This window comes from Cottoperca gobio, unplaced genomic scaffold (assembly GCF_900634415.1).
Source record: "Cottoperca gobio unplaced genomic scaffold, fCotGob3.1 fCotGob3_267arrow_ctg1, whole genome shotgun sequence".
NCBI lineage: Eukaryota > Metazoa > Chordata > Actinopteri > Perciformes > Bovichtidae > Cottoperca > Cottoperca gobio.
In genome coordinates, this window is record NW_021166883.1 from 35886 (window position 1) to 56705 (window position 20820).

The window sequence follows — 20820 nt, forward strand, 5'->3', positions numbered from 1 at the left end:
CGCTTGTACCCGTGATCTCGTTCTTTCGGTCATGACCCAGCCTTCATGACCATAGGTGAGGGGAGGAACGAAGATCGACCGGTATATTGAGAGCTTTGCCTTCTGTATGTATATATACAACAAATATATACGTGTATACATTCATATAAACGTGTATATATATGTATATGTGTATGTATATATACAGTATATATACGTGTGTGTATATAAGAGTTAGGACATTAAACTCAGTAAATCACTATTGTAATAAGTAATGTAAAATTAAAAACTAAAAAAAGTTCTTTACATAAGATTTTAAGATATCAAAGAAACACAAAGTAAAAATAAATACTTATGGTTATAGAGAATAAAATAATAGATTTCACACACTTTTTTATTATATTCAATGAAATACATAAATGTAGTTTCGCATATGTTTTTTATCTTATATATTTACACATATTTCATATATTATATATCATATATAATAATATATGATGAATAACATATAATAAATTATTTATTCCATCCATCCATCCATTGTCTACCGCTTTTATTATTTATTATATATGTTAAATAATATTTGATGAATACTAAGTAATATAAAATGAATAATACATATATAATGAATATATAATAAATCATACATGATAAATAATATATAATAAATAATTTAAAACATATCAAATCCCTTTTACTTATAACGTATAAGGCAGAATAGGCAGAAGGAACTCGATGTGTGTGTTTGTCAGAATCAGAAATCCTTTATTAGTCCCACAACGGGGAAATGTACCTTGTTACAGCAAAAGAACAATAAAGTAAAGTAGCGAGTACACAATAATTAAATAGAATAAAAAATAGTATAAGTACAAAGTGGTTGATAAAAAGTTGTAAAAGTGAATATTGCACATGGCAATGATAATTGCACAACAGTGGTGGAATAGTCTGTTCTTGGTGTGGTGGTCTACCAGGGGCCGTGGTGATTGTACAGTCTGACCACTGCAGAGAGAAAGGACCTACGGTATACTGGTACGGGGGGGGGGGGGACATCTTGTCCAATAGAGAGGCCTTCTCCTGTCTCCCACCAGCTCCACGGTGTCCAGAGGGCTCCCCAGGACAGAGCTGGCCTTCTTCAGCAGTCTGTTCAGTCTCTTCCAGTCAGCAGCTGAGATGCTGCTGCCCCAGCAGACCACTCCATAAAAAATAGCAGATGCCACCAGAGTCAAAGAAGGTCTTAAGGAGCCCGCTGCACTCCGAAAGACCTCAGTCTCCTCAGCAGATAAAGCTGCTCTGTCCCTTCTTAAATAGAGCATGGATGCACAATAATTAAATAGAATAAAAAATATTAGAAGTACAAAGTATAACACGATATACTAAACACTAAGTACAGTTTACTCAGCTGTCTACACACTTTTTGGAAACCATACTGGATTTTTTTTTGGGGGGGGGGGATATTATCAGTGAACCTAAGCTCCTAAAAAATTGGGTGAAATATTTTCAGTCATGCCATAGAGGGTTAAATAATTAAGTTTTATCAAAATGCACATTTTTTATCATAAGATCCCTCATTTCACCTATTAATGTGATAATATAATTAAAATAATAATAATAATAATAATAATACTAATAATAATCATATTGAATAATTATCTAGGAAACTTTTTCAGGGCTACGTGTTGACGTCACGTGCCGGTGACGCAGCGAGTGGGCGTGGCCTCAGTGACTTCACCTGCCGCTCAGGTACATTTATCTGCGACAACAAAAAGCCACCAAACAGGAAGTGAAGGTCCCTCCGTGCGGAGCTCACAAACGGTTTCACGTTCGCTTCGGAGATTTATTTGTATTATTATTTATTATTATAAGTTTCATCACAGACTTTATCCATTTCCTGACACTTTCCCCGGCTCGGTCGAACATGCTCGCTCTGCTGCTTCTGCTTCCTGCTGCCTGCGGCTCTGGCCCGGAACTGGGAAGGTGCGGAGGAGAAGCTGCGCGTCGTCCCGCTGCTGGGAGCCGCGGAGCCGCGGAGCAACCACACCAACAACACCAACAACACCAACAACACCAACAACCGTAAGAAATATTTAATTATATGATATATATTATAATTAATTATATTATTATTTATATTATTCCAGAGACCAACAACGGTAACGGTACCGCTTCAAGTACTGTTAATACTGCTGCAAGTACTACTCTAAGTACTACTCTAAGTACTTCAACGACATTATATAAATATTTTAATTATTTTAATTAGTCCAGACTTCATCTCCTTGTGTTGATAAAGTTTTACAGACTTGTGTTGACTCACCTGTCAGGTCGACAGTGAGTCAGTGTTTTCTGGTCGGACCGGTCTGTCTTCTTTCTGGAAGTTTTGAAAGGTTTCACCTGAAAGTTAAACTCGAGTGTTGGATCTTTAAAGAGAAACTTAATCTGTACATTACAAACTTTCTATATTGTAGGAGTGTTTATTATAGCTTTAATTTTGAAAGGTTGGTGTAAATGACAGGAAATGAAATTAGAGATTGCATTTAAATTATTTTAACCCTCATGCAGCGTCACTAGAGACACTTTGGTTCATCGTGTCAAAGTGTGTAGCAAAGTGTGTATCCAACACACACACACACACACACACACACTCATTAAACACATTAGCAGCCGAATGTAATAAAATCCTGCTTTCTATCAAATCAAATTTATTTGCCCAATATAAATTACAAATTACACATTTGTCTCAGTGTGCTTTACAGACTGTACAGGTTACGACATCCTCTGTCCTTAGACCCTCTGTCCTTAGACCCTCTGTCCTTAGACCCTCTGTCCTTAGACCCTCTGTCTTTAGACCCTCGCATCGCACAAGGAAAAACTTCCTAAAGAAACCCCATAATTAAAGGGGGAAAAATGGAAGAAACCTCAGGGAGAGACTGAGGAGGGATCCCTCTCCCAGGACGGACAGACGTGCAGTAGATGTCGTGTGTACAGGATAAACAACATAGTACAAATACAACATTTGACAGAAATGATGTGTTGAAAAAGAGAAAGTTTGGATGAATCCAGGAAAATGTCAAAAAGGCTTCCCGGTGTCCAGCAGTACCAGGGCAGCAGGCGCAGCCACGATTCCTGATCCTGACGTAAACTTTATCAGTGGCAACCTGCCACATGAGAGACAGAAACTCCGGGGATGATACCCCCGATGATGAGTTAGTAACATACATTTACATAAATGCATACAGATAGAGAGGGAGAAGAAGAGAGAGGGAGGGGAGGAGAGAGGAAGAGAAGGAAGAGAGCATGGAGGTGTCCCCCGGCAGTCTAAGCCTATAGCAGCATAACTAGGGGCTGATCCAGGGCAAACCTGAGCCAGCCCTAACTATAAGCTTCCTCAAAAAGGAAAGTCTTTAGCCTGCTCTTAAATGTGGAGAGTGTGTCTGTCTCCCGAACACAAACTGGAAGCTGGTTCCACTGGAGAGGAGCTTGATAGCTGAAGGCTCTGGCTCCCATTGTACTCTTAGAGACTCTAGGAACTACAAGTAACCCTGCAGTCTGGGAGCGCAATGCTCTAGTTGGTTTATAAGGTACTATGAGATCTTTAAGATATGCTGGAGCCTGACCATTAATTGATTTGTAAGTCAGGAGAAGGATTTTGAATTCTATTCTGTATTTTACCGGGAGCCAGTGCAGAGCAGCTAATACAGGAGTAATATGATCCCGTTTCCTTGTTCTTGTCAATACACGTGCCGCTGCATTTTGGATCAACTGAAGAGTCTTAAGAGACTTTTTGGGACAACCTGATAACAATGAGTTGCAGTAATCCAGCCTTGAAGTAACAAATGCATGGACTAGTTTTTCTGCATCATTTTGAGGATGTGTCTTATTTTTGCAATGTTACGTAGATGAAAGAAGGCAGTCCTTGAGATTTGTTTTATGTGGGAGTTAAAAGACAAATCCTGATCAAAGATCCCTTACGCCAAGATTCCTTACAGTGGTGCTGGAGGCCAAATTAATGCCATCCAGAGCTTCTATGTCATTAGAAAATGCGTTTCGGAGGCATTTAGGGCCAAGTATAATAACTTCAGTTTTGTCTGTGTTTAACATCAAAAAGTTGCTAGACATCCAAGTTTTTATGTCCTTAAGGCTTGAAGTTTAGCCAATTGATTGGTTTCGTCTGGTTTAATTGATAGATATAATTGGGTATCATACGCATAACAATGAAAGTTTATAGAGTGGTTCCTTATAATATTGCCCAAAGGAAGCATATATAAGGTGAATAGAATCGGTCCAAGTACAGAACCCTGCGGAACTCCAAGACTGACTTTGGCTGTCATGGAGGATTTATCGTTAACAAGTACAAATTGAGATCGCTCAGATAAATAGGACTTGAACCAGCTTAGTGCGGTTCCTTTTATGCCAACACAATGTTCCAGTCTCTGTAGTAGAATGTCATGATCAACAGTGTGGAAAGCAGCACTGAGGTCTAACAAGACAAGAACAGAGACAAGTCCTTTGTCTGATGCCATTAGGTCATTGGTAACTTTCACCAGTGCCGTCTCTGTGCTATGATGAACTCTAAATCCAGATTGGAAAAACCTCAAATAAACTATTATTATGTAAAAAATCACATAACTGTTTTGCGACTGCTTTCTCAAGGATCTTAGCGAGAAAGGGAAGGTTAGATATCGGCCTATAGTTGGCTAAAACCTCTGGATCAAGACTAGGCTTTTTAAGAAGTGGTTTTATTACAGCTACTTTAAAGGATTGTGGTACGTAGCCAGATAATAGAGACAGGTTGATCATATTTAATAACGAGGTGTTAATTAAGGGTAAAACTTCTTTAAACTGTTTAGTTGGAATCGGGTCTAAAAGACAGGTTGATGCTTAGATGATGAGATTGTTGAAGTTAGTTGGTTAAGGTTGATTGGAGTAAAACAGTCTAGATATATTTCAGGAGTTACAGATGTTTTTAAGGTTCTGGAGGTTGAAGTTAAGTCATTACTGATTGAGGTCAGGAGGAGATTAATTTAGTCTCTAATAATTATAATTTTATGGTTAAAGAAGCTCATGAAGTCGTCACTACTGAGAGATATAGGAATAGAAGGCTCTGTAGAGCTGTGGCTCTCTGTCAGCCTCAGTGCTGAACAGAAACCTGGGGTTGTTCTTATTTTCTTCTATTAAGGAAGAGTAATAAGCTGCTCTGCATTACGGAGAGTCTTCTTATACGTTTTAAGATGATCTAACCAGACTAAACGAGATTCTTCCAATTTAGTGGAACGCCATTTACTTTCAAGATTTCTCGACTTTTGTTTTAGTTTGCGGATTTGTAAATTAAGCCGGAGCTTTCTTTTTCTGTTTTATGATCTTCTTCTTTAGAGGAGCGACAGAGTCGAGTGTTATTCGCAGTGAGGCTGCAGCGCTATCAACAAGATGATTAATGTGGGAGGGACTAAAGTTAGCATTGGAGTCCTCTGTTATATTGATGTTGAGTCCTGGTATTGAATTAAGTGCTGATGGAATCACTTCCTTAAATTTAGTCACAGCACTTTCAGATAAACATCGAGCGTAGGATGTTCTGCCTGCTGGCTTGTAGTCCAGTAACAGGACTTCAGAAGTTATTAAAATGTTCTGATAAAAGAGGATTATGTGGACACACTGATACACTTTCAATTTTCAACACCATATCCCAGAACAAGGTCCAGAGTGTGGTTTAAACAGTGAGTTGGTTCATGTACATTCTGACTGAACCCAGTGAATCTAATATTGAGATAAATGCATTATTAATGCTGTCACTATCAACATCCACATGAATATTAAAGTCACCTACAATAATTACTTTATCTGTTTTAAGGTCTAAACTTGATAAAAACTCTGAGAATTCAGATAGAACTTCAGAATACGGACCAGGAGGGCGGTACACAGTAACTAATAAAACTGGCTTTATTGTTTTCCATGTTGGGTTTGAGAGCGTAAGAACAAGGCTTTCAAAAGAGTTATAGTTTAGTTTAGGCTTAGGATTGATGAAGAGGTTTGAGTCTCGAGGAACATGAGTATTAATATGACCAGGTGGAGCGGATTCATTTAGACATATTCTTCATGTCTCAGGTTTCAGTGAGACACAATAAATCAATCTTATTATCTGATATTAAATCATTTACCAATCCAGCTTTCGTTGATAAAGATCTGATGTTTAAGAGCCCACATTTAATGTTTCGATTTAGTTGCACTTTTGCAACGGTGGTGTTTATTTTAATTATGTTTTCATGATCTCGGCTTGTTATCTGGAGCTCTGGATCAGAATTAAACTTTTATTATTTCCATCAGATTGAGACGTGTTGGTGTCGTTCTCACTCTGTGGAGGCATAAAGACTTTTTTGATCGTCAGTGTGACGTGAACTGTTTTCCTCCTGCAGTCCGCTGTCGGCTGCCGGTGAAGGTAGGTTCGTGTCGCGCAGCCTTCACAAGGTTTTACTACGACGTGTCCAACCAGAGCTGCAGGAGCTTCACGTACGGAGGCTGTGAGGCCAACAGCAACAACTTCCAGAGTCAGGAGAAGTGTGAGGAGGCCTGCAGCGGAGCCACAGGTCACACACACACACACACACACACACACACACACACACACACGCATACACACATACACACACAGACCTGTGGTCAGACCGGTTGTGTGAACTCTGATCCTGCACACACCTTAAACACACACCACACAGGAAGAAGTGCGTTTGTTAGGGACTATTTTTAGTGTAGGATTAATCCTTTTCTGTTGTGTGTGTGTGTGTGTGTTGTAATGAATGTCACTTGGTCACTTACAGGAATTAGAAAGCAGCAAGTGAAGCAACTTAAACTGACAAACTAACGGCACTCCCTGTTCAGACACGGGTACACATGTATAACAACATTATACAAAAACATTATTTTAACTTTATATTGACATTACATTAACATCATTTAACATCATTATATTAATATTTTAAAGTAATTATTATTTTAACATTATATAATATTATATAACGACATTTATATTTTAACGTATAACGTCCTTAATTTAACATTGTGTGTGTGCGTAGTCCTCCCTGATGAGTCGACTCCTGCGCCGCTTCTTCCTGCCAAAGCTTCTCGACGGGCTCTCTCCTTCGTTTCAAGTAAGACTCACTAATAACTGTAGTAATAACTAGTGATAACTGTAGTGATAACTGTAGTAATAACTGCAGTGATAACTGTAGTGATAACTGTAGTAATAACTGTAGTGATAACTGTAGTAATAACTAGTGATAACTGTAGTAATAACTAGTGATAACTGTAGTGATAACTGTAGTAATAACTGTAGTGATAACTGTAGTAATAACTAGTGATAACTGTAGTGATAACTGTAGTGATAACTGTAGTAATAACTGTAGTAATAACTGTAGTGATAACTGTAGTAATAACTAGTGATAACTGTAGTGATAACTGTAGTGATAACTCTAGTGATAACTGTAGTGATAACTCTAGTGATAACTGTAGTAATAACTAGTGATAACTGTAGTGATAACTGTAGTGATAACTGTAGTGATAACTGTAGTAATAACTGTAGTGATAACTGTAGTAATAACTGTAGTGATAACTGTAGTGATAACTAGTGATAACTAGTAATAACTGTAGTGATAACTGTAGTGATAACTAGTAATAACTGTAGTAATAACTGTAGTGATAACTGTAGTGATAACTAGTGATAACTAGTAATAACTGTAGTGATAACTGTAGTGATAACTAGTAATAACTGTAGTAATAACTGTAGTGATAACTGTAGTAATAACTGTAGTGATAACTGTAGTAATAACTGTAGTGATAACTGTAGTAATAACTGTAGTGATAACTGTAGTGATAACTAGTGATAACTAGTAATAACTGTAGTGATAACTGTAGTGATAACTAGTAATAACTGTAGTAATAACTGTAGTAATAACTGTAGTGATAACTGTAGTGATAACTGTAGTGATAACTGTAGTAATAACTAGTGATAACTGTAGTAATAACTATAGTGATAACTGTAGTAATAACTAGTGATAACTGTAGTAATAACTGTAGTAATAACTGTAGTAATAACTGTAGTAATAACTAGTAATAACTGTAGTGATAACTGTAGTAATAACTGTAGTGATAACTGTAGTAATAACTGTAGTGATAACTAGTAATAACTGTAGTGATAACTAGTGATAACTGTAGTAATAACTGTAGTAATAACTGTAGTAATAACTGTAGTAATAACTGTAGTGATAACTAGTAATAACTAGTGATAACTGTAGTAATAACTGTAGTGATAACTAGTAATAACTGTAGTGATAACTGTAGTAATAACTGTAGTGATAATTGTAGTGATAACTGTAGTAATAACTGTAGTGATAACTGTAGTAATAACTAGTGATAACTGTAGTGATAACTGTAGTAATAACTAGTGATAACTGTAGTGATAACTGTAGTGATAACTGTAGTGATAACTGTAGTGATAACTAGTAATAACTGTAGTGATAACTGTAGTGATAACTATTAATAACTGTAGTGATAACTGTAGTGATAACTGTAGTAATAACTGTAGTGATAACTCTAGTGATAACTGTAGTAATAACTAGTGATAACTGTAGTGATAACTGTAGTAATAACTGTAGTGATAACTGTAGTAATAACTGTAGTGATAACTGTAGTGATAACTAGTGATAACTAGTAATAACTGTAGTGATAACTGTAGTGATAACTAGTAATAACTGTAGTGATAACTGTAGTGATAACTGTAGTGATAACTAGTGATAACTAGTAATAACTGTAGTGATAACTGTAGTGATAACTAGTAATAACTGTAGTAATAACTGTAGTGATAACTGTAGTAATAACTGTAGTGATAACTGTAGTAATAACTGTAGTGATAACTGTAGTAATAACTGTAGTAATAACTAGTGATAACTGTAGTGATAACTATTAATAACTGTAGTGATAACTGTAGTGATAACTGTAGTAATAACTGTAGTGATAACTGTAGTGATAACTGTAGTAATAACTAGTGATAACTGTAGTGATAACTGTAGTGATAACTCTAGTGATAACTGTAGTGATAACTCTAGTGATAACTGTAGTAATAACTAGTGATAACTGTAGTGATAACTGTAGTGATAACTGTAGTGATAACTGTAGTAATAACTGTAGTGATAACTGTAGTAATAACTGTAGTGATAACTGTAGTGATAACTAGTGATAACTAGTAATAACTGTAGTGATAACTGTAGTGATAACTAGTAATAACTGTAGTAATAACTGTAGTGATAACTGTAGTGATAACTAGTGATAACTAGTAATAACTGTAGTGATAACTAGTAATAACTGTAGTAATAACTGTAGTGATAACTGTAGTAATAACTGTAGTGATAACTGTAGTAATAACTGTAGTGATAACTGTAGTAATAACTGTAGTGATAACTGTAGTGATAACTAGTGATAACTAGTAATAACTGTAGTGATAACTGTAGTGATAACTAGTAATAACTGTAGTAATAACTGTAGTAATAACTGTAGTGATAACTGTAGTGATAACTGTAGTGATAACTAGTAATAACTGTAGTAATAACTGTAGTAATAACTGTAGTGATAACTGTAGTGATAACTGTAGTGATAACTGTAGTAATAACTATAGTGATAACTGTAGTGATAACTGTAGTAATAACTGTAGTAATAACTGTAGTAATAACTAGTAATAACTGTAGTGATAACTGTAGTAATAACTGTAGTGATAACTGTAGTAATAACTGTAGTGATAACTAGTAATAACTGTAGTGATAACTAGTGATAACTGTAGTAATAACTGTAGTAATAACTGTAGTAATAACTGTAGTGATAACTGTAGTAATAACTGTAGTGATAACTAGTAATAACTAGTGATAACTGTAGTAATAACTGTAGTGATAACTAGTAATAACTGTAGTGATAACTGTAGTAATAACTGTAGTGATAATTGTAGTGATAACTGTAGTAATAACTGTAGTGATAACTGTAGTAATAACTAGTGATAACTGTAGTGATAACTGTAGTAATAACTAGTGATAACTGTAGTGATAACTGTAGTGATAACTGTAGTGATAACTAGTAATAACTGTAGTGATAACTGTAGTGATAACTATTAATAACTGTAGTGATAACTGTAGTGATAACTGTAGTAATAACTGTAGTGATAACTGTAGTAATAACTCTAGTGATAACTCTAGTGATAACTGTAGTGATAACTGTAGTAATAACTAGTGATAACTGTAGTGATAACTGTAGTAATAACTAGTGATAACTGTAGTGATAACTGTAGTAATAACTAGTGATAACTGTAGTGATAACTGTAGTAATAACTATAGTGATAACTGTAGTAATAACTATAGTGATAACTGTAGTAATAACTAGTGATAACTGTAGTAATAACTGTAGTGATAACTGTAGTAATAACTATAGTGATAACTGTAGTAATAACTAGTGATAACTGTAGTAATAACTGTAGTGATAACTGTAGTAATAACTGTAGTAATAACTAGTAATAACTGTAGTGATAACTAGTAATAACTGTAGTGATAACTAGTAATAACTGTAGTGATAACTAGTGATAACTGTAGTAATAACTGTAGTAATAACTGTAGTAATAACTGTAGTGATAACTAGTAATAACTGTAGTGATAACTAGTAATAACTGTAGTGATAACTAGTAATAACTGTAGTGATAACTGTAGTGATAACTGTAGTAATAACTGTAGTAATAACTAGTGATAACTGTAGTAATAACTGTAGTGATAACTGTAGTAATAACTGTAGTGATAACTAGTGATAACTGTAGTGATAACTGTAGTGATAACTGTAGTGATAACTAGTAATAACTGTAGTGATAACTAGTAATAACTGTAGTGATAACTAGTGATAACTGTAGTAATAACTGTAGTAATAACTGTAGTGATAACTAGTGATAACTGTAGTGATAACTAGTGATAACTGTAGTAATAACTGTAGTGATAACTAGTAATAACTGTAGTGATAACTAGTGATAACTGTAGTAATAACTGTAGTAATAACTAGTGATAACTGTAGTAATAACTGTAGTGATAACTGTAGTAATAACTGTAGTAATAACTAGTGATAACTGTAGTGATAACTGTAGTGATAACTGTAGTGATAACTAGTAATAACTGTAGTGATAACTGTAGTAATAACTGTAGTGATAACTCTAGTGATAACTGTAGTAATAACTAGTGATAACTGTAGTAATAACTATAGTGATAACTGTAGTAATAACTAGTGATAACTGTAGTAATAACTAGTGATAACTGTAGTAATAACTGTAGTGATAACTGTAGTAATAACTGTAGTGATAACTAGTGATAACTGTAGTAATAACTGTAGTGATAACTAGTAATAACTGTAGTGATAACTAGTGATAACTAGTGATAACTGTAGTGATAACTAGTAATAACTGTAGTAATAACTGTAGTGATAACTAGTAATAACTGTAGTGATAACTAGTGATAACTGTAGTAATAACTGTAGTGATAACTAGTAATAACTGTAGTAATAACTGTAGTGATAACTAGTAATAACTGTAGTAATAACTGTAGAAATCTCTCCAGATGCTGAAGGTCCCGTTGAGTCTGAACCTGCTCCCTCAGAGTCCACCCCCCCTCAGGAGAAAGGTAACATGAAGACGTCATCTTGAAATTTTTATTATTATTTTCTTCTTTGGAAGAAGTTTTTCAGTGAAAGGCTGAGCGGCACCTCCAGCGGTAGGAAGAGTTTAATATACTGTAATACTAATGAATTAGTTTCTTCTGGCTGCTGTTGTGTAATGTGTGAGTTTTTCTTCTTCTCTTCTACAGAAATGTCTGCTGAAGACTTCGCTGGTATGTTTTTATTCCCCTGTTTGATTCTTATTTACATTTACTGCTGTGAGTTTATTACTTCACACGTGAATACAGGAAAGACAAAAACTATTTAACAATTTGAGATCAATGCACACAAGACAATGCAAATTATATATGTAGTAAAAATGGACTTAAAAGCTATAATAACTAATAGTAGTAAAACAGCATGAAATAAAAACTAGATTAATGAAATAGAATAATATTTATTTAATAATAATTATACATTTTATTTGGAGGCGCCTTTCAAGACACCCAAAGACACTGTACAAAATACAAGAGATAAAAACAGCAGAACATTGGAAGGGAGAGCAGACAAACAGAACCAGAGATATGGTTGAGATACAGGAAGAAACAAGAAAGAGAAGAGGGGGGGGGGGGGGGGGGACACAGGATGATGGAGACTACAGAGAGTAGGCCAGTTTGAACAGGTGAGTTTTGAGTTGGGACTTGAGTGTTGTAATAGTTTTGGACTGTCGGATGTGTGGAGGGACGGAGGTCCAGAGCCTGGGAGCAGTGCAGCTGAAGGCCCCCATGGTGATGAGGTGTGATGTGGGGATCGTCAGTAGACCAGCTGAGGATGAGTGGAGGAAGCAGGAGGGGGTATACTCCTGAAGGAGGTCAGATAGGTAGGTGGGGGCGAGTTTGTGAAGGGCTTTGTAGGTGAGCAGAAGGTTTTTGTAGTTGATCCGCGATTGAACAGTGAAGTTTCAGGAGAATGGGGGTGATGTGTTCAGAGGATTTGATAATAATAATAATAATATGCTTTATTTGTAGAGCACCTTTCATACAAGAATTGCAGCCCAAAGTGCTTCATAGCAAAAAACATAACAATTAGTACAAGGACAGAATAAGAACATTTACAGTACAATAATCACAGTGTAGATGTAAATGAGTCTGAAGTACCATTATAAAAATAGCCGAATTAAAATAGTATAAAATAGTATAACATAGCAGATAAGATTGCAGAATTAAAATAATATAATGTAGCAGAATTAAAATTGTATAAAAATAGCTGAATTAAAATAGCAGATAAAATAGCAGCCTTTACACATTCTTTGACATTTTCATAATCCCTTTGTCTGTACTTTCATCTATATTTGTCTTTGCAAATAATCTACATACTTTCTTCCTCTCCCTGTTCTCTGCTTCCTTCTCCCATAACATAAACTGTCTTTATGTTCTTCCATTGTTTTCAACGCTTCAGATTTAATCTTTCTCTTTGACATTACTTTTTCCTCTTGCTCTCTCAACCTTACTTTTCTTACTTCCTCAACACTAAATGATCCTCCTTCAGGAAAACCAAGCTTAAAAATGTATGAAATCATTTAAATTAGTTTAAAGTGGCTAAGATAAAAATATATAAAATATCACCATTAAAAGGCTAAAGTAAAGAGATATAAAATATCACTATTAAAAGGCTAAAGTAAAGAGATATGTTTTTAGTTTACTTTTGAAGATATTGAGCGAGCTTGCCTCCCTAATGTCTGCAGGTAAAGTGTTCCATAGCTTTGGTGCATAATTGCTAAAGGCTGCATCCCCAATTTTCTTTTGGATGTTTCTGGGAACATTTAATAAACCAGTAGTGGATGATCGTAATGTTCTTGGGGGCACATCATTTATTAGAGAGTTGGCAGTGTAACTTGGTGCGGTTCCGTTTAGGGCTTTGTATACAAGAAGGAGGACCTTAAAATCAATTCTAAGAGTTACTGGAAGCCAGTGTAGAGCAGCTAACACTGGACTGATGTGGTCTCTCCTCTTGGTTCTAGTCAGCAGCCTCGCTGCAGCGTTTTGGATGAGCTGAAGTCTCTCCGTTGTGTGCAAGAGTGCATTACAGTAATCGAGTCGGCTTGAGATAAAAGCATGGATTAGTTTCTCAGCATCCTTTTGATTGATAAATTGTCTGATGTTAGCTATATTTCTAAGGTGGAAGAATGATGTTTTTGTCACCTTGTTTATGTGGGATTTAAAGCTTAGATCTGAGTCTATGATAACACCAAGACTTGTGACTTCAGGTTTAATCAAAGGAGTAAGTTTCCCCATGTTATTCAGCATCATCTCTCTTTTTGTTACAGGACCTACGAGTAGGACTTCAGTTTTGTTCTCATTTAATTTTAAGAAATTATTGCTCATCCATTTATGTATTGCTGACAGACAGGTCAGGTGGTGATGGAGTTAATAGCTGTAGTATCATTTGGTTCAGCAGAGATGTACAGTTGTGTGTCATCCGCGTAGCTATGGAAGCACACATTGTGTTCTCTAAGATGTCCCCCAGTGGTAGCATGTATAGGGAGAACAGAACCGAGGCAGCTCCCTTGTGGAACTCCAATGTGGGCATCATGCTTCTCTGACACATGATCTCCAAGCCTGACAAAATACTTTCTTCCTTTGATATATGTTCTGAACCAGTTTAATACAGTCAGAAAGACCAACCAGTTTTTCAAGACTATTAATTAGGATGTCATGGTCGATCGTGTCAAATGCTGCGCTCAGGTCTAGCAGGATAAGAATTGAGACCTTGTTTGTATCAGAGTTTAGTCTGAGGTCACTAATTATTTTAGTCAGAGCAGTTTCGGTGCTGTGGCATGCTCTGAAGCTTGATTGAAATTCCTCCAGGATGTTGTTTTCTTTAAGAAAGGAGTTTATTTGGACCAAGACAATTTTTTCTAGTATTTTGCTGATGAATGGAAGGTTAGATATTGGCCTATAGTTGATCAGCGTATTACTGTCTAGGTTAGCAAGGGTTTTATAACGGCTGTTTTGAAGACGTCTGGGAAGATGCCCGTTAGAAGAGACGTGTTTATAATATTTAGGACGTGACTTGAAATGCTGTCGAATATCCGCTTAAAGAATGCTTTAGGTATCGGGTCAACACAAGAGGTGGAGGAGTTACATTCCATCACAGTTTTATGAAGCTCAGTTAATGTGATGCAGGTGAATGTTCCCATGGTTACATCACAATGTTTTCAGATGTTCTCTGTGTCTGCATCATAAGTGATGCTGGCTCTGATTGAAGTTATTTTATTATTGAGGAACAATATGAGTTCTTCACACTTGCAGAGGACTGCGGAGGGGTGGGGGCAGTGTTCAGTAGTTGGTTAATAGTCGAGAATAGTATTCTAGAATTTCCAACATTCTCTGTGACAATCTTAGAAAAGTAATCCTTTCTTGCCAGCTGCATTGCTTTACCATAGGCAGCCATGGATTCTTTGTAGATATCATGGTTAAGTGTGAGCTTAGTTTTCTTCCATCTTCGTTCAGCTGCTTTACAAGTCCTCTTAGTCTGAGTAACATTGCTGTTGTTTAACCATGGGGAGATTCTGTCAGTGGATTTCTTTTTTACCTTTAATGGAGCAACAATATCCAGGGTAGATGACAAGGTGTTGTTTAGATTTTCAACCATGAGATTTAAGGAGCAGTCTGAGCATGGCTCAAATGATCTCATGATGTTAGAGAATGTTTCCTCTGCTGTGTCATCTAGTATTCTTTTTTTGACCATTGTCTCTCTTTTGGTCTTTGTTAAGAGTAGGTTAGCATCAAAAAACACACAGTGATGGTCAGATATTGGTAATTCGATTACTGAGACCTTATCGATGTCCAGCCTTGTCGTTATCACTAAGTCTAGTGTGTTACCATGCTGATGAGTGGGTTCACTGATATTTTGTTTTAGATCATAGCTGTCTAGTAACTTTTCAAGTACAATAGTCTTGGGATCATTCTTCTTATTTACGTGAATATTTAGGTCTCCATGCAGGATTATTCTTTCACATCTAGTGATGCTGAGCGAAATCAGCTCTGAGAATTCCTCTAGAAATAGTGCTGAATATTTTGGTGGCCTGTACAATTTGATGATGGGCAAAGATAATTCTGATTTAAGCTCAATAGCAAGATATTCAAATGATGTAAATTCACCCAGGTCAATGTCATTACATACAAGCGACGCTGATAAGATGGCGGCAATCCCTCCACCTTTCCTATTTTGCCTGACTGCCTGGTAGTATTTATAGTTTGGAGGACACGTCTCAGTCAGTGTTGCCACACCAGGAATGTTGTTTAACCAGGTCTCAACTAGAAACATACAGTGCAAGTTCTTTTGAACTATCATATCATTAATCAAAAAAGATTTGGTAGCCAGTGATCTGACATTCAGAAGAGCCACTTTCAGCTGCAGGGAGTCTGTGACAGGAGTCAAAGCCGGTCCTGGCTGTGCACTGATATATCTAAGATAACCAGTGCGTGCTGAGCGCTGATTATGTAGTCTGGTAGTAGTCAAGACAGGAACGGCATGACCAGTTTGGGGTGTGATGTCCTTGAGTGTCCATGAGCAGGCTTTTGGCATAAGCCGAGGGGGAGGTGCGGGGGACGTCTGGGAGGGGGGAGAAGAATGGGGGATGATGGTGGGGTATGATGGTTTTGAGCGGGGGGTTATTTGAGGTGTCAGTTTAAGACCACCTTTCACCAATTTGTTCATCCTGTCGCTAAAAGGGAGGAAGGGAGAGGAAGAGGGGGAGGGAGGGGGGAGGGTGTCTCAGTGCTACTCCACAAAATTTCAACTTCATCTATGTCTGTCGGTGGAGTTGAGGGACTGGGGTCCTTGGTGTGCAGGCTTGTTGTGGCTGGTACTGCAGCAAGGTCACTCGCTGCAGTTGTTTGGACGTCATCATGGTGGTTATCTGGTGGTGTGGGGGATGGTGTCTCCTTGCATTTAGCCAAAGTTGGGTGGCTAATGGCGTGATCTATATTGGAAGCGAACAGTTTTTTTTCTCCAGATCTGTTGAGAGAAAGTCCATTTCTTCCAAAAAAGCCTCTACGCTGCCAGAACAGATTGAAGTTGTCAATAAAGTTCACTTTGTGCAGGGGACAGGCAACTGATAGCCACCTGCTGAGCCCCAAAATTCTGCTAAAACGATTCACTCCTGACCTGGCTGGTGGGATGGGACCACTGATGTATGTTTCAATGTCTTTAGAGCCTACAACCTTTAGCAGTTCAGTAAAGTCACGTTTTAGTGTTTCCGTTTCTCCCCTTGAGATATCATTATTCCCTGCATGGATAATAACCTTGTTCACATATTTGTGGACAGACAGCATTTCAGTAAGTTTTTCTGTTATGTCACAGATCATTTCATCAGGGAAGCAGTATGTTTTGGTATCTTTCTTACCGTTAATGTTGATGGCTGATACAGTAGAGTCGCCGATAATTAGCGTTGCTGGCTCAGTGATCTGTGGTCCTCTATTCGGCGCACATCCTCGATCCGCTGTTTGCTCAGTGATCCGCTGATCGTCCTCTGTCAGCTTCTGCGGTCCTCTACGTCTCGTTCTGCCCGAACGGCGCGGGACTGACAGGCGAGCTGGGGCATTCCTTGCCGTGCTTACTGCTACAATCCACGGTTGCGCAGCGGGGGTTGATGTGAGCCGTTGCCGGTATGATGGCAACGGGGGCCAGTCTCTTTCTGTCAAGTCGGGTTCTTCTAGTTTGTTAGGGGTGGCTTTAAGTCCTGCTCCACGCTTATTCCAGACGTGACTGTTCTCCATGGGGCAAGCTGTAGCTTCACCTTTGGGGTCCATTGTATTGTTGTATCCTTCTCTTCTAGATGAAATATCTTTGCCTGAAGTACTGCAATCTTCTGTAGATGTCCACGGCAGTCTGTGCAGGGGGGCATATCCATGAAAATTAAATTAATATTAGCAGAAAGATGCAAGCAGAGGTAAGCAGGGGCAAGAGCAAGCAGAGAAGCGTCCGCACAGCAAGAAAGCAGGAAGTAGATTCGGGTTGAAGCGGGTTGTGATGTAGTGGTGAGGGATGTGGGGGGGAGGGCAGTGGTGGGTTTTGTAGAAATGTAGACCTAAGTGTTGTCGGCATAACAGTGAAAGTGGACATTGTGGTGGCGGAGGATTGTGCCAAGAGGAAGGAGGTAGATGATGAACAATAGTGGACCCAATACTGACCCCTGGGGGACACCCCGTGAAACAGGAGAACACCTGGACCTGTGGTTACTCAGTTGCACATATTGTTGTCGGTTGTAGATGTCCTCTAATGAACATAAAACAGGTGTTAAAGAAATTTCTGAACCAAAGCAACAGATCAGGACTTTCTGGGTGGCTTCATTAATATAAACATATATAAAGTATAAGTAAAAATGTAAATCCAAGTACATCTATAAAGTATAAGTGGATATATAAAGTTTTCACTTGCAAAATAAATGATCAGTTTTCCTTCTGTGGAGTCTTACTGGAGTGTGATCTTATTTTATATTGAAACGTTCTTTAAATATTCGTACATTTTCTATAAAAACATCTAAATGTGAAGGAGACAGTTTAATAAACATTCTTACTGTCTGCTAAAAGAGAAACCCCACCATAAGAAAAGCTACCTGAAGATGAACAGGTAAATGTGACCCGTCTCTGGTGTTGTCCAATCAGAGCTCTGTGGGGCGGAGCCTCAGGTGGGTCCCTGCAGAGCGGCGTTACAGCAATGGTACTACAACAGTAAATCAGGAAGCTGTCAAACCTTCATCTACGGAGGCTGCAGAGGAAACCGCAACAACTACGTCAGCGAGGAGAGCTGCATGGATACCTGTTCAGGTGAGTTCCACACCTGTCTGTGTCTGTACAGGTGAGTACCACACTTGTCTGTACAGGTACGTTCAGGTGAGTAACACACCTGTGTCTCTTCCTGCAGTCAAAGTGCTTCGTTCCTCCAAGAAAGTCGCTGATGTTGATGAAGTTTCTAAGGAATACAAAGGTACAAAATATAAAGAAAACTAAAGTAAACATTCAGTGCTGGGAGGAAATAAAACCAGTAAATGTACTTTTACCTTATTTTTCACAATGTTTTACTAACATATGTTTCGGTTATTTAATGCAGACTCCTGTATGGCGACATCTGACCCCGGTCCCTGCCGTGCCGCCTTTCCCATGTTCTACTACGACCCAAACACCGCCACCTGTCGGCCATTCTTTTATGGTGGTTGTCGGGGCAACCAGAACCGCTATAGTGCCGCGGAGGAGTGCATGAGCCGCTGCAGCCGAGCTGGTGTGTGTGTGTGTGTGTGTGAATGATGATGATGATGATGATGATGATGATGATGATGATGATGATGATGATGATGATGATGATAATACTACTGTGTGTATTATTCTCCAGGCTCCTTTGACACTCGTGGAAAACCTCGGGACCGCTGGACTGCAGGTCAGTTTTTACTCTGAAGTATTTGAAACGAGTTTCCCTTGTTAATTATTATTCCTTCGATGCTAGATTGAAAGGAGGAAACGGACTCTGACGGACTTGTTTAATGGTAGAGAATCTGCAGGAGATATTTCAGCAGATATATAAACAACAATCTGACATTAAATAACACGTTTCCTCCAAATGTTATCATCATCCATCAATCCCATCCTTGAACTTCAACTTCATGATACCCGTGTATCCCGCTTGTAAGGATACCACAACGATACCCGTGTTTAATGACACCCATGTCTTTTCTCTCACAGCCGTCTTCCTCTTCGTCACTCTTGCGGCCATCTCAGTTCTGCTGCTGGCGACGCTCGTCATCATCACGCTTAGACGTCACGGTCTTTCCCGCCGTCTGTCTTCCATCAGGTAACATTCACCCGGCTCTGTTAATTAAAGCACAACAACAACAGTTTTTCGACATATGAATATATGAATGAACACATGCTGTTGTTATTATTAATGATATGTGTCCCTGTCTGCAGTGATAAGGAGGGGCTGCTTCCTGACGAACAATCTTCTCTGGAGTCTCTGACCGTCCCAGAGAGCCCCAAACCAGACAAAGCCTGAGGCCAGGGTCTGATTTATAATCTGGATTATTTTTAATAACACTGTTTTAATCTGGATTATCTCATTTGATTTCTGTACTTTAGCTGGTTGTTAACGTTGATTTAATGATAAATTAGGAAACAGAAATGTTTCATTAAATCACTTTAAATTGAACGATTTGGAAAAAACATTAAATTGTGATTCTTTTGGACTGATATTGCAATTTCAATGTGATTTACAATTTGAGGGGATGATCATTTTACATAATTTCTCTCATAATATATAAAATCTATCATTGTGTGATTTCCAGTGAGAATCTGATGTTTGAATACGATGTGTAGGCCGAGACTTATATTTAAAATGATAATATGACGTATATTTTGCCTTTTTAACAAATAGTGCGTCTTCTGCGATTTTAAAAGTTGCAGCAGGAAATATTGTAATTTAGATCAAATATGATAAATTGTTCAGCCCTAATTTAAATTCATTTATTACGTAACACCTCCAATTATTATTTTAGTTTCTATGTGTGTTTTTCTTTTAATCATTGTGAACTGTATAACTTTGTGTTTCCTGCACTTTGACTAAATCAGCAATATTAAGTCTTAAAATGGAGGTTTACTCACTTTTTATATTATATGAGTTAAATGTTTTTAAGAAGTTACTATGTTGCAGGGCACCGTGCTGAAATCAGGAAGTAAATTAACAACAAATCATTAACCGCTTTGATTAACTGGAGCCTACGTTTCCCACCATGCAACATGACTCAAGTGTTTAATGTTAAACTGCTGAATACTTTATTTTATTGATGGATTAGTAATTTATTGATTAATAAACTGTTTTTATTGTTATTACAGAGGAGTTTAATGTTACATGCAAAATTCTTAATAAGTTTAATATTCTTTGTGATTGATTTAATTTGATTTAATGTTACTGTGATTATGTAAAAAAGTGTTTTCTGTGTTTGAATAAAACTTTAACACCTCATCTACTCGTTTTAAAGTCCATATTTTTATCTATATTATATCTTATATATTATATCTATATTCACAGAAACACAAGCAGCTGATATTTGAAGTCATATGTAGCAGAAATATTTACTATAATAACTACTAAAAAAATAATATTAGACTTTACTGATCCCCAGGGATATATAAT

The 20820-nt window shown here is 37.3% G+C and overlaps 1 protein-coding gene across 1 annotated transcript; it reads left to right on the plus strand.

Moving 5' to 3' along the window:
* Positions 1 to 1880: 1880 nt before the first annotated feature.
* Positions 1881 to 20643, plus strand: LOC115005140 (kunitz-type protease inhibitor 2-like; the record flags this gene model as incomplete). Its single annotated transcript, XM_029426952.1, has 11 exons — positions 1881 to 2052; positions 6384 to 6554; positions 7041 to 7115; positions 11595 to 11657; positions 11841 to 11864; positions 18303 to 18464; positions 18562 to 18624; positions 18748 to 18915; positions 19027 to 19071; positions 19374 to 19482; positions 19599 to 20643. Coding segments are annotated over 11 exons (1137 nt in total), but the record flags the coding sequence as incomplete, so codon positions are not given.
* Between the last annotated feature and the right edge of the window lie 177 nt (positions 20644 to 20820).